This window comes from Ricinus communis, chromosome 10 (assembly GCF_019578655.1).
Source record: "Ricinus communis isolate WT05 ecotype wild-type chromosome 10, ASM1957865v1, whole genome shotgun sequence".
Taxonomy (NCBI): Eukaryota; Viridiplantae; Streptophyta; class Magnoliopsida; order Malpighiales; family Euphorbiaceae; genus Ricinus; species Ricinus communis.
This window is the reverse complement of record NC_063265.1, coordinates 16,353,621-16,371,245: the sequence shown is the minus strand read 5'-3', so window position 1 is coordinate 16,371,245 and position 17,625 is coordinate 16,353,621. Positions and strand designations below refer to the sequence as shown.

At 34.6% G+C, this 17,625-nt stretch overlaps 3 protein-coding genes across 6 annotated transcripts; 2 read left to right on the top strand and 1 right to left on the bottom strand.

Annotated features, from left to right (window-relative positions):
- Positions 1–843: 843 nt before the first annotated feature.
- LOC8267168 (1-(5-phosphoribosyl)-5-[(5-phosphoribosylamino)methylideneamino] imidazole-4-carboxamide isomerase, chloroplastic) lies at positions 844–4,083 on the bottom strand. 3 transcript variants are annotated; one of them, XM_048369867.1, is made up of 8 exons: positions 3,942–4,083; positions 3,784–3,845; positions 3,388–3,650; positions 2,990–3,075; positions 2,492–2,593; positions 2,032–2,165; positions 1,370–1,418; positions 844–1,199 (listed from the first exon to the last, which is right to left on the bottom strand). In XM_048369867.1, exons 1-8 carry the CDS (start codon positions 3,981–3,983, stop codon positions 1,023–1,025), a joined length of 915 nt encoding a protein of 304 aa, XP_048225824.1. In that variant the 5' UTR covers positions 3,984–4,083; the 3' UTR covers positions 844–1,022. The 3 variants fall into 3 exon arrangements, with proteins under 3 accessions (XP_048225824.1, XP_048225823.1, XP_048225825.1); XM_048369866.1 differs by having other exon boundaries at positions 3,388–3,598; XM_048369868.1 differs by having other exon boundaries at positions 1,087–1,227; positions 3,388–3,598.
- A 117-nt stretch (positions 4,084–4,200) lies between these two features.
- On the top strand, positions 4,201–6,260 carry LOC8267167 (pentatricopeptide repeat-containing protein At2g36240). The gene has a single exon (XM_015725101.2). The coding sequence runs from the start codon at positions 4,201–4,203 to the stop codon at positions 5,683–5,685; it is 1,485 nt and encodes a 494-aa protein (XP_015580587.2). The 3' UTR covers positions 5,686–6,260.
- Positions 6,261–9,619: 3,359 nt separating this feature from the next.
- On the top strand, positions 9,620–17,159 carry LOC8267165 (uncharacterized protein At5g03900, chloroplastic). 2 transcript variants are annotated; one of them, XM_015725099.3, is made up of 14 exons: positions 9,620–10,162; positions 10,902–11,009; positions 11,105–11,205; positions 11,330–11,413; positions 12,418–12,493; positions 12,583–12,648; positions 13,336–13,425; positions 14,018–14,083; positions 14,303–14,445; positions 14,531–14,617; positions 14,701–14,764; positions 15,260–15,403; positions 16,187–16,343; positions 16,730–17,159. In XM_015725099.3, the coding sequence occupies exons 1-13, from the start codon at positions 9,791–9,793 to the stop codon at positions 16,328–16,330; spliced, it is 1,545 nt and encodes a 514-aa protein (XP_015580585.2). In that variant the 5' UTR covers positions 9,620–9,790; the 3' UTR covers positions 16,331–16,343; positions 16,730–17,159. The 2 variants fall into 2 exon arrangements, with proteins under 2 accessions (XP_015580585.2, XP_015580586.2); XM_015725100.3 differs by having other exon boundaries at positions 10,024–10,162; positions 10,889–11,009.
- Positions 17,160–17,625: the final 466 nt, after the last annotated feature.

The following is a 17,625-nucleotide window of genomic DNA, read 5'->3' as shown; positions in this document are numbered from 1 at the left end:
TAGTCAGGACAAGATGATCAATACAATCTGGAGCCTTTCCATGCCAAACAGACCCAGGGGAACAATTAAGAGCAAGTTTGGAAAGGGAATTAGCACCTGATTGCCTTGCCTCAAAGTGAATTTAACAGCACAATGAGGAATGCTATTACAAATATTGATAATGTCTTGAATAAAACACCTGTTTCAGCAATAGGAGCCTCGCGAGAACATTTTGCATTAACATAAGCGCGTCAGAATCCAGTATGGCTGGACTGATGCCATTTCCAGGGCTGTTAACAGTCCCCATTTTTCATGGCTGGAGCTTCAGCCAACTCAACCGGCAGCTCAGTACCCGAAAGAATTACTCTCCCTTCACAATCACGAACGACCATGCCAGGACCAACTAGACCTTTATCTTTGTTTACTGCAGCGTCTGTATTGATCTTGAAACAGTTGCTGTCAGGTGGTCTGCTTTGCTACAATCTGACAAGAAAGCTTGTGCCCAATCAACAATCTCATCGGCATGAAACAGCAGGTTCTTGCCGTGTTTCCTTGGAACCAAATTCGCCACAAAAGCACAGCAAGCCGACACATCAGCTCCTCATTCCGTAGAATCAAACAAAGAATAAAGATTAATCAATGGCAATATCTTAAAAGCAATAAAATTTCTTCCATCATTTAACACTTCTTCAACAATAAAGCATATAAAGCCAAGAATTTCATGAAAGCGCAAAGTTGTTCAACAATGAGAAAAATCTTAATCCTTTTTACGATCTTAATTTATGTTGATTATTCTCATTTCTTGTTTTAACTTATGAACAAAATATTTGTGATTTTATTTATCAGACTAAAACCTTTTTATACTTTAATTCAACATCAATGAGATGCATTTGGAATTTAATATCTAAAACAAGAAATAACCAAAATTCAATTCAATCCTGAATCCTAGTATAAGAATCTAAACAATTACAAGGCAAAAAGAACAAATCTTGGGCCCGATAAAAAAATAATTAAAATAACACAAAACAACAAAACTAATGTCACTAAACAGTTAAAGCCTGCTGCTCCTTGTGCCAAGCGACAACATCCCTGTATAGCAAGCTCCCTCCAAAAATATCAAGAGCACTGCCCACTGTAACATCAACACGTCCTTTTCCTGCTGTTTTTATCCTCTCTAGATCATTCATTACAGTAACACCACCTGCATACGTCACAGGAATCTGGCATCCAATCCAAAATGCATCAATACTATATGCAAAAAAAAAAAAAACAAGAAGAAAATAAAGAAATACGTAAACAACCATGCTAATGCACATTGATCTTATGGATTAGGCAGCTGAATCCTTGATGAGATCATAAAACAACCAAATAAGAACTAGATGATACTGACCGGGGAGTGCATGCCTAGCAATGCCACCAACTCTTCATCAATTCCCAACCTGCAATTAGAAGGACTTAGGTACACTCTAATATAGCTATATTATTGGATGGTGTCTTCTATCAAGCCTAAAATCATGAAGGGAATGGCTATATTCTTCCATCTTAGTCCATTTTTTAAGTTAGGAAAAAAAGGAAGTAAGATGAGATTTTTGAAATTGAAGGTTATGGATTGTAGAATGAAGGTGTGACAGTTTAAAACGAATGATTTTCAATCTCATGATAAGACATTGCTAATTTTATAATTCAAAATGAATTCCTAACAATCCACAGAAAGCCTTCAATCATGGTTAAGTAATAAGAGAAAGAATCGCTAGTTTATAACCCCAATTTCATTTTCCAGGAAGTAGAGGGGAAAATAATCTTGTAAGTTAGTGAGCAAACTACAACTGAGTCGTATTTTCACTACAGCTTGTTGCAGGTAGTCTAAAAACAACAAATTACAGTTTCAAAATATCGAAACAATCTCTTACCTTGTATTAGAAATTTTCTCTGCCTAAAGTCAAGGCTTAAGCTTCTTTAGTTTGTTTAGTGGAAAGAGAGAGAAGCAGAAAGGCAACAAAAGATTTTACCGAAAATGGTCTTGCATTGTTAATAAAAGATTGAACAGCTTACTTTTTCCCTTCAACATCAACACCATGTACCAAAAACTCGTCCGCATAGTTGGCGAGGAATTCCAGTACTTCCTCATCAAGATATACATCACTGAACTTCTGCCATCTATCAGTTACAATTGCATATCTACCTTCCTGCACGTCAGAATCAGCACATGGTTGACTATATCAAGGTAACACTTGCAAGATAAAAATACTTCTCATGTTGTAGAAAGGAGAATAGGCAATTAAAATCTTTATTCATGTGCTGTTTTAAGCTCCAGCACTTCAGATATGCCAACTCTTGACACATTTCAATATCCTGGAGTGGATTGATATGCTTAAAGTGCATTTTTTTTTAAAAAAAAAAGAGGAATAAAATAGAGGGGGAGATTATGAGAGCTTATGCCCAATCCTCTTCCAAATCACACTCTATATTCCACTCAACTCATTCAACATTAAAGCAAAATGCAGTTGCAAACCTTCTTTCTGCAGCTAAGGTCTAGCACAAGCCTCTGCTTTCCAACAACATGGACAAGATCTTTTAGTCTTTCTAGGTCCATTTGACCATTGTTAAACACATACTGCAAGAGAAGAAACAACTTCTTAAAGAAAGAAGAATAGTAAGCCTCAAAAGATACTGCATGGTGATAAAAAAATAATGTAAATTCTTTCCAAGATACTATGTCCATTGCATACTCCTCATGGCTATGTTGGTTCTAAATTGAATATATGAACTTAACAAATTACCCATTATCACAAGTGGTATAGCCTCCTATAAAAAATTTTCTTCAAACATGAAGCACAAAGGAAGCAAGTGATTAGCTTTCATGAACAAGAAGACATGCAAATGAGAAGGATGCAAGTTACAAAGGGGAACCACAATCGCCATTTGGACATAAGTGTCAAGAGCAATTTAGTGAATATAAATATGCACAGAATTTTTAATTTAAAAAGGAACATAGAAGGTAAGAACTTACAGAAGTAACAATGACATGGCTGGCTCCTTCTTCAACATAACTTAAACAATTGTCCACGTTGATACCACCTCCAACTTGCAAGCCACCTAAATTTTATCAATCCTCGCAGTAAGTTCAGCAGAAGAAAAATCTGTAAGTTTTAAACGTTCCATCAACCATAGAGACCAGAGTTGGGGAAAAAAGCATACTTTTAATACAAGCTTGACTTTCTTTGAAATCTTAAGAGTGAACTTAAAGCAGAGACTCGATTTGCATACATTAAAAGAGGAACCACATCACCAGTAAGAAGTAGTGCAAAGGCTCAAAATTATTCATTTAGCTGAATCCTAAAACATAGAGGCATTACCATAAGGAAAAAGCTACCGTTTCAACAATTTTTCAGAGATTAAGTAATGTACCAGGATAAGCATGCAAAGCTTCAAAGGCTGCAGCTTTGCTTAGAGGATCAGCTCCAAGCATGATTACATGACCACCCAAAAGTCCATCTTCTTCGTATAAATTCGCAAACTCAGCTGCCGACTTATCTGACTCAAAATTCGTTACGAGAATTGACCCATCCTCCTCCTTTGAATCCCTAAGAGTAGACCCAACTATTTGCTTCACTTTTCCCTGATAAAAGAACCACACACCACTAGCTTGAACCTTGAAGCAAACCATTTTACTTGATCCAACACAAGATAAGCAGCAGAAACAGATAAAATTATGGAAAAGGTAGCAAACTTCTCATGGACTGGACCTAAAATTGAAATTCTTATCTAAAAATCTGGAATTACTCGAAAATAAAGATCAGATACCTTGTGTATGTCGATGCAAGGCCGGAAACGAACAGCACAATGAATAGACAAGCGAGAAGATCCTGCAAATAAATGGTAATAAGACACCAAAATCTAAAGGTAAAGAGCCAAGAACAAGAAAAGTTATAATCGAAGAAGAAAAGAGGAAGTAGACATACTGGACACAGATGAAGGCAAAGATGTGCTAAATTTGCAGTCATTTCGATACCCAGGAATTGTTATAGAGTAGAGATTTCTTTGAAGTGAATTGAGGCAGCCGGTTCTCATTCTTGCTTACTCCCACCAAAAATGAGCCAAGAATTTTGAGGTTCAACATGACAGCACTGACTCTGATTCTGGTATTTACCAAAATGCCCTTAAATTAAGCTACTTGGTACACTTATTATTTGCTTTTTCATTTTTTCAAGACTCCAGAAAATGTCTTTCAAGAAAAAACTTCCACTGCCACTTTTAAAGAAACTTGACAAAGCCCCATCACCGCCGTCTCCACCGCCAGTACCTCCGTTACCAGACCCACCACCAACACCTCTCACTCCTCTTCCTACTCTAACTCTAACTCCAACTTCTCAACAATCTCATCTTTTCCACTTCCTCCAAACCCACTTCAAAAGTAAGCCCATAACACCTCACAACCTACTCCATTTCCTCAAATCAAAACTCCATTACCACCCTCTATTTTCTCATTATGATCTTTTAATCTTCAATTGGGCATCGACCATTGACTCATTTCGCCATGATCATTCAACTTTTGAGTGGATGACTCGCACTCTTGCCATTACCAACCGATTCTTGGAACTCACTTCACTTCTAGCTTTTATGTCGGCTAATCCTTGTCCTTGTTCGACAGGTATATTTTCTTGTCCAAGAATTGAACCCATTTTTCAGTTTTCTATTAATGCCTATTGTAAAGTTGGGAAATTGGATGATGCATTGGTTGCTTTTGATACCATGAAAAAACTGATTGATGGGAAACCTAGTGTTAATGTTTATAATGTTTTGATTAATGGGTGTGTAAAATGTGGATTCCACGATAAAGGTATTAGTGTTTATAATAGGATGCTAAAGGATAGAGTTAAGCCTGACGTTTTTACTTTTAATATCTTAATTAGTAGTTATTGTAAGAACAATATGTTCGGCTCGGCTTTGGAGTTGTTTAAGGAAATGAGGGAAAAAGGGTGTTCTCCAAATGTTGTTAGTTTTAATACTTTGATTAAAGGGTTTTTTAGAGAAAGGAAGTTTGATGAGGGGGTTAAGATGGCATATGAGATGATTGATTTAGGTTGTCAGTTTTCAAGTGTGACTTGTGAGATTTTGGTTGATGGACTTTCTAGGGAAAATAAAGTATTGGAAGCTTGTAATTTATTGATTGATTTTTCAAGAAAAGGGATTTTGCCTTGCAAATTTGATTTCTGTGGACTTGTGGATAAGCTTTGTGAGAAAAAAAATGTAGATGCAGCTTTGTATTTGTTGGATGAGTTGTGGAGGAATGGAAATGTTCCAAGCTTGATTTCTTGTACCACGCTGATAGAAGGTTTGAGGAAAATGGGGAAAAGAGAAGAGTCATTTAAGTTGATGGAGAGGATGTTGAAAGAGAATATTGTTTCAGATATTGTGACCTTTAATTGTCTCCTTCAAGATCTTTGCAATGTGGGAAGGACAGTTGATGCTGACAAATTGAGATTATTGGCTTCTAGCAAAGGTTTGGAAGCAGATGACATGACATACTACACTTTGGTAAATGGGTATACGAGAGAGGGCAAATGGAAGGAAGGGGAAGTTTTGGTGGATGAAATGTTGGATAAGGAATTTATACCTGATCTTGCTACATACAATAGGTTAATGGATGGGCTTTGTAAATCTAGAAGTTCCTCAACACAGCATTTTACATGTGTTAGGAGGTGAATGCATATGTGATTTTAATTTGGAGCCAATCATTTTGTAGAACGGGCTTACATTGAGATTAATGCAGTTCATTAATACGTTGATGATATGGGTTAACAGGTGGATGATAGTTTAGGGGCTGTTGCCCCCGTAAATGAGATGCGAACAGAAGTAATTGCCAAGTTCAATTGAACTACTTTGATCGAAGATTTGCTTTCTTGTGTTGAACAAGAAAGGAAAGGGTTCAGAAAGTGAAAATTAACTGAGTTTAAGCTAGGATGGGTGCTCATGATGGTCTTTCAAATGGTATAGAATTGCCAAGAAAGTCAGGAGAAGGACATCTACTCTGCAAAGAAGGTGTAGAAAGGTGTAGGGTGGAAAGGAAGACGAAAACCAGGCAGTACAGTAGAAGTGAGAAGAAGAGAGCAGCTGAGGTTTCAAGGTTTGGATGGATTGAGGATTTGCCAGAGTCTTATAATTCAAATCATTGGTGATTGACTCAATATTTATATATTGTACCTGGAATTCAACTCAACTGCAAAATGTTGGACTGTATATTATGTTAAATAATGCTATAATATGTTACTCTTGCGGAATTCCAGACGTCAATCTTATCTTGTGATGAATTTGTTTGTGTACGCATATGTTAGAAATGAACCATGAACTCTAAATGTGATATTAGCAGGTAATATGACGGATTAAACCTTGAACTGATGAATAAAATTCAAAAAAGACTCAATACTACACAGGACGAATACTTAAAAGACATGTTGATCTTAGGACACGTACGAAGGAGACCTTTTATTTACTTAAAAGAGAAGAGGCTATAGCAATATTATTAAATAATATAATTAAACTCCCGCTGCCCCTCCAATGATTCATTGAATCAGATTCGATGATAAGTTTGCTACCCGGCATCTGATCTATATCAGATGACAAAGCAAGAGCCTCGTGTGCTAAAAAGGTCAGCTTTGCGGAAAAGCAGACACATAAGTATTTCATTTAAGCCAACCATTTTCAGGTGCTATCCAGTCTACCATTCCGAAGTGATGTCCTCCGGCATCTAAGTAAATCATGACTTTTAACTCGATTAACAATGCCAATACTTTTTTCAGAAAACAAACTAGGAAAGAAACAAATAAACAAAAACTACTACTAGTTTCTAATCCTTTGGATCATTAGAAAATCCAAACAGATGTCACGAATTTAGTGAATTTTAGTGCACAACTTAGGAATTGCCATGTGAGAATGCCTTCTGCACCAAAGCCATGGATTAGGACAACACGGGTTTCTTTGGTTCACCATATCGATCTTTTGCTGTAAAGATAAATCCAAGTAAGTCAGTTCTTATAAAGGTTTGATTTGTTTGGATATGAGAAAGAGAGAAGAGAGAGAGTTCTAGACATAAGCTAATTACACTGATAATGTTCATTCTGCTTTAATGGTATTGGAGTTGTAGGGGTAGTTTCTACTTTCTAAGTCCAAATAACCAAAACCCAATAAGCTAAAAAAATACAATTACATACAACCAGGTCACTGAATTCTGAATTAAATATAAATTAGTATTTTTTTCAGAAGAATTTAAACTAGTATTATGTTATTAGTCCAAGTCTATATAATAATATAAAATGAGTTTATAGGCTGATTTCAATATTTTATAATGATTTTTCCCATTTTAAAAAACAATAATAAATTCAAAAAACTTAAGTATTTTTTTAATAAATTTTTTAAATTTTTTATTAATGTAATAAATATAAAATTATTTTAAGAATATTACTATTTTCCTAGGATTAGAAATCAATATATAGTTAAGAAACTAATTTAGTTGATATAAGATTAAAAATATAATTGAAACCCTATTTTTCAGAATTAAAATTATTATAATACTAATTTATTAATTAATACAAAATTAAATTAAAATTTAAAGTACAATCTTACTTTCTAAGATAGTAAAAAAAAAAAAGAATTTACTGTGGATAACCACTTTTACAATGACGAATTTGCTGAGTTTGGTTTCTCCTTCTTCAGTCAGGTTGTTGTAAGCCACCAGATCATTGTCCTTTCGATTACAAGAATCCAACCATCTGGAAAGTAAAACCAGGTTATAATATGAAATATGTACGAGATAGAGATTGTAATAAAGGGCACAACTCTCCTGATTTTTGCTACTACTCTACTTCTTGCTTTGGAGCATTTCTTTCCAACTTCAAGATGGATACGGTGTTTGCCAATTTGTGTATCCTCGTTTTCCTTATAATTATCAACCTTTTTCTGTTTAGTCAGAGGTGATCAATGTGTCTTACTCCTTTGTCACTGAATAGGGTTATCATCTTGTTCGTCAGAAACATGCTAAACTTCCAATTGGTTTTCAGTTTTCAGTTTTCCAATTTTCAATTATTTTCTTAGCTTGGAAAGCTTACAACGAATACTTTCCAATTACATAAGTCTTTTTGCCAAAACTAATTGTATTAATTATAGAGATTCAACAAAATCTTGGTTAGGAAACTTCGGCCACCAATTTCTCCCAAATTAATTGGTTTAATTTCATACATGAACTCCTGCATACATGCTTTTGTTAGACTGTATGCATTCGGACTAACGGAAGTTATTTTAAAAAGGCATAAGTTATAAAAAATAAAAAATAAAAAAACTCCTGAAATAATTGGGAATGTGCAATTAGACCCTTATTTTTTTAAAATAATTTAATTTCACTGTTTTATTTTTTTAAAAGGGGCAAAATTACTTCTCTATTAATAGTGGAGCCCAATAAAAATTAAAGCCAATAGTATACAGACATGTGGATTTAATTTTTTTTCTAATTGTAATTTTAAATATAAGAAATTAATCTTATTACTTTTTAAAATTAAAGAAAAATACGTAAAAACTGTAATGCCGCCACCACCATTGTTGCCTCCACTATTGTCCCTCTACCATTGTCTTTGCCTCCATCTCCACCTGCCAAACCAATATCCATTACCAACCACCGCCTCCAGCTTACCTATCAAAAACTATACCAAACCAGTTCAAATCCACCAATAGAAAAAAAAAAAAAAAAAAAACTGCAATATCCGACATTATCATAAATCTAAAAATTGTATACATAAATGTAACTTCCATCATTCTATCTAATTATAGTTGTTAGATAAATTAGTTGCCAAACAAATGTTGCCTCCCTCTTTTTGTTCCTATCGCGTCCACCATCTATTCACTCTCTCATTTTCTCTAGTTGCTAAAGAATTTAAAAGTAAATAAAAAGAATGAGAAATTGATTGGCTCAATATCCGCCCATTGCCTACACCATCACCTCTCTGAATTTGCCTGATGTCATCATTGCCTTGTTGCCTGCACTGCTCATCACTTGTCGCTCATTTTTTTCCGTTCGTCGCCTCTTTGCCTGCCGTCCTCGTCGCTCTCCTTTGTTATCGATGGTGGATTTTTGTTTGTGTCAGTGGTGCTTACTAGTTGGGTTGGATTTATTTTTTAATTATTCAATTCTATTATTTGATTAATTAGGTTATATTATCTTTTTATATTTTTATAAGAGAAAAAAAAAAAGACAGGTTCGTAGTTAATATTTTAAAAGTCCTATGCTAAAAATAAAAGATACAACTCTATTATCAATTTGACTTATTTAACCCCTTTAAAAAATTAAAGGGTGAGATTGAGTCAATTTGAAGAATGAGAGTTTAATTTAACATCCTCAATTAGTTCAGATTTTTTTGGTACCTTTTGCCTCTTAAAAGAGTTTAGAGTCTTATTGTAAAATAAAAAAGTCTGAGGACTTAATAATAAATTCTGGAATAGTTTTAGATTAAGTCTTAAAGCTTTTTTATATATTTTTAATTAGATGAAGAAGGTTGTAATTCAATTTATTAATTTTTTTACAAAAATCTATAATTAAATATAAAATATTAAGAAATAATTTTTTTTTATTATCAGATAAAAAAGAAAATCTACAATTCTGATTCCTAAGCCACTCAACAGTGCAGCTTGAAAGATGGTGCTACTCTGCTACTAATACTCGTACTCTTGTAACTGCTTCTTCTTCCAAAACTCTCTTATGGCAAGACCTTTTAATTTCTTCTAAAATCAATTAAAATATAATAGAAAGAAAACCAAAACCAAAATGGCATCTATATCCACATGTTTCACTATATCTCCAAAAACTCGAATAATTTTGACTTCAAAACCCTCATGTCGTCTTAAACCTCCCGATTCTTTTACCAAAATTCGACTTTCCCCCAAACTTTCAGATCCTAGGGTTTATAGGGGTTCTGTTATCAGGGCGGGCATTGATTTGCCAAGTGGAATTAAGCCAGGAGGTGCAGTAGAAAGTGATAAATTGCGCGCAGATGTGAGAAAGCGCGCGATGGAAGCTGTTGATGCTTTTGGAGGCAGGGTTACGATTGGTGATGTTGCAAGCAAAGCTGGTCTTAAATTGAATGAAGCTCAAAAAGCTCTTCAGGCTCTTGCTGCTGATACTAATGGTTTTTTGGAGGTATCCATTTCTTACCTCCAGTTTTATTTCTTTGTTGCTCTAATAATAAATTCATAACAATGGGCAATGATAACTTATTCTTATGTAAATGATAGAAAGCTAAAAACTAGGGATAAATTTAGAAGAAAGAACTAGAACTTTCATTGGAATAAATCCTGTGTAAGAATCGAATTGAAATGAATTCTGGCAATAGTTTTGTCATGGTTAGCGTATTTATTTCAAAATGCCTTGTAATTTTTAAGTCAAAAGAATTGAATTCTAGTAACTATAAGCTTTTTGGACAGAAAAAATTGACTGAACTAGAATTGAATTGAAGTCTTGCATTTTAGACTTTGCAAAACAATATTTACATTTTCTGATCGATTTTAATGGACCTACAAAAAATGGATGCTAAATTTGGTACACACAGGTTTTCTTGCGTAATTTTGATAGTTTCTAAAGCATGGGATATTGCTGATAGTCATATGTTGGATTTTATGTATTTTGACTGCAAAATAGAAAACTGAATATTCTAACCATTGTAAAGGATATAACTGCTGGAACAAGGATAACGGATCAATGATTATTTCTTTCTTTCTCATTGGATTTCTGTTCTATGATTTCAGTTGCTAACCCCATCAATTTTTTGAGTTGGCATTTCCAGAGTTGAAGAACTTGTTTGTTATTTTCACTTCTATATCTGGGCTCTTTGAAGTTCTTGATTTTATGAATGCTATTATTTGTAAGATGGTCTCAACAGGTTTCGGACGAGGGTGACGTGCTTTATGTTTTTCCTAAAGATTATCGCTCAAAGCTTGCAGCAAAGTCATTTAAGATGAAAGTCGAACCTTTGGTTGATAAAGCAAAGGTGTAGAATCTTATTCTGCTTACTTTGGATTACGTCCTGCACTAATTCTATATAATGTGCTTAATGCATAGTATGCTGCTTTCTATCTATAACAGGCAACAGGTGAATATCTTATTAGAGTTTCCTTTGGAACAGCACTAATTGCTTCAATAGTTTTGGTTTACACAACCATAATCGCTCTCCTTTCAAGTAGAAGGTAATTGATGATACTGGCTCTTGAGTTGTGTTTTTTTTCCTATATCAGAGGTGATATACCTATTGTTACTATCAGTAAGTTCTTCTGGTAGAGAAGATAGTGACAGTAAAATTGTTGGTAACAGTGAGGAAGACAATCGTGGAAGACGTGGAGGCAGATCATACGATTCAGGATTTACCTTTTACTTTAGTCCTACTGATCTATTTTGGTATGTTCTTGACTGGCATAATTCTGACTGGTGTTTTTTTCCAAGCATGCTATTGTTAAATCATGAATGGATATATCAGCGGCTTAAACAATTCTTAACTGAAGAAAGAGGTACAGCTTATGGAAAATACATAATTTAATTTGAACAAATGAAAGATGTGGTATCTTTTGCTATAGTTAAGCAATATCATGTATTTGTTATTCAGTTTTGCCCGTTGTTATTCAAAACTAGTAAGACTTGGCAAAAAGATTTTCTAATGATCAATTAGCCTAATCAATTCAGGTTAAAGCAGAAATTTATGTTGGGGGCTATAACTATTGTTGCGTTATTTATATGAGGCAATAGGAAGGATGATAAAGTTTAATACGTGAGGGGTTAATCAAGAAGCAATCACCTGATCCTTCATTCCCACATTTGCACCTTAGCTATTGCTGGCCTCATTGTTTCTTTTATGAATATGGTCATTTCCACTATAAATCTCTATGTTACAATCAATTCTTTGTCCTCTCATTCTAATACTCTTTCTCTAATGTAAATATATATCCAGAATAACAACCTAGCATATGAGATGTTGCTATACTCATCAATGGGCCTAAGTTTAATGTCTCTTCACTGCAGAGACTATCAATTATTTTGATAATCATGAAAATAGATTCCATAGGCTGCTATACTGCCTGCATTATGTAAGTAATTCATGTTTGTGGCTATTACATATAGTTTGATGCAAAAATTCGCTTGGATGCTTTAAGCGGTTGAACTGTTTATTTATACACACTATTGTGATGATTTCAAAGTTATTCTTGTAAAAAGTTATTAGTTAGTATGTTTTGGTTTGAGAAATCCAGATGCATGTTTGTTTTGCCAACATGAATGTTAAAATCATACATGTGAACTTTGAGTTTTATGCTTCCTTATAAATATCCATGGGATATTACACTTTGCCAGCTTCCAACTATTGAGAAAGTTAAATCTAGAGAAATTTTAGGGGAATTGTTTTCTCTCAGGTACTGGGATCCTTATTATTATAGGAGGCGGCAAATTAAAAAAGATGATGATGACAAGATGAACTTCATCGAATCTGTAAGCTTAAGAAGTGAATCATGTGTAGCTCTTTCTACTGGCTATATTGACGTCTGAAAAGAAAATCCCCTCTTTTATTGACTTTTTAGGTCTTCTCATTTGTATTTGGAGATGGTGACCCTAATCAAGGAATTGAAGAAGAGAGGTGGAAGTTGGTAATACTTCAGCACTGAATTCAGTGGTCCGTTGCTTTGAACATTTTATTTCAGTTTATTGATTGTGGTTTGTTACACCAAACGCTGTTGGCTTTCTTTTTCATCATAGTTACATGTTATCAGGGTTTTGCTAAAGTTTTTCAATCTGATCGCCTTTCTTCTCTTTGCTATTTTGACTTGACCTTTGGGTTTTGGGTTCTATTCCCCAGATGTGCTATGTGCTTTATTCACTAATTTGACCATCCAACTTGGAATTTTATGCTAATGTCTGAAATTTCTTTTTTATAATGTGAATCAATTCAACCAGATAACCAGATGATTGTTGAGACATTTGATCTTTTAATTCAGATCCATAAAAATAAGCTTATAGGTCTTCATGTCAAGTGCTGACTAATATTTTACAGTCAATAATTTTCACCTCGGTTTGCAGCTGATTGTCACACTAATAACAAAGTTGAAATGAACGAATATTGTAGTAGCAATTGTAGGTGAAGCCGCCACGCGCCAAAGAACACATTTGAAGGGATATTTGTCATACAGTTGATGGTATCATGTTAGTAACAGTTATTTGAAAATTGTTGCTCGACTTTGATCTTAGGATTTGTTCTTTCCATTGTGAGTATAACTGATATCACTGTTTCAAGTAGCTGTATTTGTTTAACCATTCTCTTTGTGATGCATTTGCAGATTGGACAATATATTTCCTCTAATGGTGGTGTTGTCGCAGCTGAAGAACTTGCACCATTTCTTGATTTACAAACTACTGACAAAAATACAGTACTATTTTCCCCTCCTTTCTGTAAATGCGATTTAACTTTTCTCGACTATGTGATTGTTGTCTTAGGTAGTCATTTAAACCTGTGTAGTTCTCTAAAATTTGTGAACTTGCACCATTTTTTGATTTACAAACTACCGACCAAACTACAGTACTCTTTTCCCCTCATTTCTGTAAATGCTATTTAACTTTTCTTGACTGCGTGATTTATTGTCTTAGGTAGTCATTTAGACTTGTGTGTACTTCTCTAAAATGCGTATGGGATAGGTAATTATCAGTAGAAGTGAATCCTTGTTTATTCAAAAGGTAGTAAAATAATGTGTGTTAAAGTAACTGAGTAAGCTTGATCAATTTTTGTTGGATTATGTTGCAATACATCTAATTGTAATTTCTTTTCCAGAATATTCTTTACCCTCATTTGGTTGCAATTTCTGATACTAAAAATACATCTAATATCTTACTCGAGGCTATAAGCCGTATTGAACTTCACATGGATTTGTTAAATATTTACTCTATTACTCTGTACCCGGAATCTTTATTGTATCTTTTCTTCTTGTTGAGCTGTACAACCTCATATTTCATTCTTCTTTTCAGAATGATGAATCATACATCTTACCAGTCCTCCTACGCTTTGATGGTCAGCCAGAAATCGATGAAGAGGTAAACAAAGTATTGCCAAAAAATGCTAATTACAATTTTCAGAATTTTTCATGTTTGTCATTTGTGAATATTACTCAAATAAGTATTTTTACATATATATATAGAACGAAAACATATGTTTTAGTAATTTTCCCTTCATCCAATGATATGATTTTTGTACACTGTGGTATCTTGGATAGAAGAATCAGCTTACAGATTAGCCAAATGGTTATTATGCAGGAAACTATTCTCTATCGATTTCCTTCGCTTCAGCGTACAGCTTCTTCTCAGAGGAGTGGAAGGAAGGAATATATAGGCAGAAGATGGACAGATTGGGTTGGAGGGGTTGAGAAGTTTTTCAGGGAGAGAAAATGGGAATTCAGGTTCTTATTTGCTTGGTTATGCCTCTAATGTGGTAAAAAATTTCTGAAATTGATCCCTCCATTCTAAGAAGTTTTATTTCTGCAGTAAGACTGGAGCATCAGAGAGAGCAATGGTCATTGGATTGGGCGGAATTAACCTTTTTGGTGTCATTGTTCTGGGAGCCATGTTAAAGTGTGATTCTTTTAGGAACAATGCTTTCTTTGATGTTTTTACCTTTCATTATCTGATATACCTACCTCTATCTTGATTTGAAGGGATATTGCTGCTATGCCAGGTGGATTAATTAATTTTGTAGCTGGCATATTTCCTCTGCTTCAGGTTTAGTTTCATCGTCAACTTTCCCATTGAATAACTGGCATTTTTTTTTCCAATATATTTGTGTGTGATAAAAGTATACCTGGTCACATTATCTTCCTCCCTACACATTTTATTGTTGATTTCTTAAGAATTGCTTAAATAAGCTATACATATATATATATGTATACTAATTCTTTCCTTTAATCATTGTATGCAGCTATTTTTCCATATCTAAGCAACTTGGTATGAAATGCAGTGCTGGAACTTTTAAGGATTTAAGTCCATTATCTTGAGACTGAGAACTTGAGAGAATAGAGTTTCTTTTTTGTTTTTGTTTTTGTTGAGTGCCAAAGTGCCCTGGAAATTAGAGACTATTGGTTATTTATAAATTTACTTGTATAGTTATTCCTGCTGATTAAATTACTGAAACTTTAGACATTATGAGTTTTGACATTTTCAGTTTATATTGGTCTCCCTTTGCTTTTGTATACATGACTACAACATGAAATTTGGCAGGTATATGCTGGTTCTTTCTTTGCTATTCCTTTGATCCGCTGGTTCCTCATTCGCCAGAGGAATGCACAAATAGAGAAGAGAAACCAAGCAAGGGAACAATTTGCTCGAGCACTTGAACTGCCTGATCCCTCACTAAGACGGAAGGTAGTCATTCATTCTTAATCTATTTTATGGCTTTTTTTTTTTTTTATTGATGGGAGGCCCAACAGACTGTGGACTATACAACAAGAGGTAATCATCCTCTTACATTTGCCCGAGAGAACTCAAACCCAAGACCTCGCACTCCTAAAGTAAACGATCTTGCCACTTGAGCTAGTCGTGAATAATGTCTAAACTTAAAGCTGCTGTTTTATCTTCGGCGGTTCAACATTATTATCCTGCATAGTTAAAATTCCAGTTCTCCCAAGGCCCGATTTAATGTCTTTTCATGACAAAACTTGGGGAGTATTATTCCTTATCAAGAATGGTATATTACCCAGTGACAACAATCCTATTGGACGCAAGGTATCTTAGCACACATCATACAAAAATAAGAGCAGAGTTCTTTCTTTCTGACAAATTGGCAAGCGCCCTTGGAAAGTTTTGCATACTTTCTCGTACAGCGTTTAGAAAGGCTTAGTCCCAACCTTATGGTTTAGCCTGAAGAGCCCTAAGCAAGCTATAAACAAGAATTCTTATGGTTATTTTGTGCATCAATATTTATCATCATTGGATGTGACAGCCACTTGTTATGATATCTTTAAGTAGCTTATCAAGTTGCGGTTACCATACATAAAGCTGTCCTCTATAACAATAGTGTATTATCGCTTAGGGTACAATTGCTATTATCTGAGTATATCACTCCATTATTGTTTTAATGGAAAAACGTTTGGCTTGTTTATATATTATTAGGAGGTAGTTTAATCCTTGGTTGTATTTCCTGCGCAGCTTCTGAGTGCTCGGGACATGTCCCAAAGAACATTCATAGGGCAGGATCGCATTGTCTACAGTACTGATAGGGACATAATTGAGCAAGATGTTGAGGCCCAAGAATGGGATAGGAGATTCCGAGAGATTGAGAAGTCAGAGTAGGAGGTTATCTTCGGTAAATATTACCATGTATCTGCTTTGATCACATTTGAAAGATTCTGTTATACTCTTGCTGTTACATTACCATGAATAGACGTCAGAGTGGAGGGTACTAGTGTTTTAAGTTTGGATTCATTTTTCTTTTTCTGATGACAACATCAATGTAGTATATGTACATAATGCAACAAAGTATTTTTTCTAGAACTAACCAAATTCTTTTTATTTATTCAAAATTAGTAACATAGCATTTCTTTTATAGTGGAAAATGATTTTGAATTTGCAAATGCTCTTATGGGTAAAATAAGCAAATAACAAGAAAAGGATCTGCTTGTAATGCCTGCAGACAAGGGCGTCTGTCTGTTCACTTTTCTAATTTCTGGATTATACCATGTCTGCTTTCAGGAGTTGCTTTCACTCTGCTTTTGAGTTCGACATTCCCTTGGGTCATTATGGTTTCAATGCACGTGTGAAAGGCAGAAACACTTCCCTACTATTGGGCCCTGCATAATTATTTGACTCGTGGGTATCGAAGCCTTTTGGATCTCCACTTGTACACAGCTTCCAAGCTTTTAATTCATCATTGGTTGAACTTTGCTACTTGCTGTGAGCAAGAATCTACAAATTATTGACATTATAGTGCCATAGCAATGGCTTGTACAGATTTCACCTGTCGTGATTTGCTTCTTTGTTGTAGAGTTCATATATGTATTTATCATGAAATTGTTAGCACTTCCCATCACTTAAAGAAACTTATCCAAGCTACCAATTTCAACTCTATACAGTGAATGTGAAATGACCTGCTCACTGGGTGCTCAACGCATTTGAGTTTTTCTGTCTCGTCCTTTTTATTTACCATATTACAATTGAGTGCAGAAAATTTCTTTGAACATGCGTTCCTAAAGTGGGAAATGCTTCTTGCCCCAATGTCTTTCACCAACCCGATCATGCCAATCATAAACCATTTTGTTTTAAGTACTATAGTATATAATCGTTGTGCCACAAGTGGGTCGCTTTCAAAATGTGATATTAATGTTGCTTACTTGATAGATACATGCGGGTCCGGAAGTAAATTTGTGGAGGAGATTATTTATTATAAGCTGTATCATATGGGACTGCGAATGAAGGTGAGGTGAGGAAATTGATTTCTCATGGTGGAAACTGTGGCCTGCATTTTGTGCTCGTGGTTGTCTAAACGAGTTCATGGCAAGTTTTTGGATTGTTTAATCATATGTCCAAACTTGTCAGCAGTGAATTCTATTCAAATAATTCCTCTTTAGAACAAGTTGAGATTTCTGTAA

What these genes read in the sequence shown, in the direction of transcription:
- LOC8267168 (XM_048369866.1), bottom strand. Translation starts at nt 4,050, where the DNA reads ATGAGAACCGGCTGCCTCAATTCACTTCAAAGAAATCTCTACTCTATA. An exon ending in AGCTTTGCATGCTTATCCTG is followed by an intron (nt 3,076 to 3,387) that starts GTACATTACTTA and finishes GATAAAATTTAG; the next exon opens with GTGGCTTGCAAGTTGGAGGT. An exon ending in TGCTAGGCATGCACTCCCCG is followed by an intron (nt 1,200 to 1,369) that starts GTCAGTATCATC and finishes ATTGGATGCCAG; the next exon opens with ATTCCTGTGACGTATGCAGG.
- LOC8267167 (XM_015725101.2), top strand. Translation starts at nt 4,201, where the DNA reads ATGTCTTTCAAGAAAAAACTTCCACTGCCACTTTTAAAGAAACTTGAC.
- LOC8267165 (XM_015725099.3), top strand. Translation starts at nt 9,791, where the DNA reads ATGGCATCTATATCCACATGTTTCACTATATCTCCAAAAACTCGAATA. An exon ending in ATACTAATGGTTTTTTGGAG is followed by an intron (nt 10,163 to 10,901) that starts GTATCCATTTCT and finishes TGGTCTCAACAG; the next exon opens with GTTTCGGACGAGGGTGACGT. An exon ending in AGCCAGAAATCGATGAAGAG is followed by an intron (nt 14,084 to 14,302) that starts GTAAACAAAGTA and finishes GTTATTATGCAG; the next exon opens with GAAACTATTCTCTATCGATT.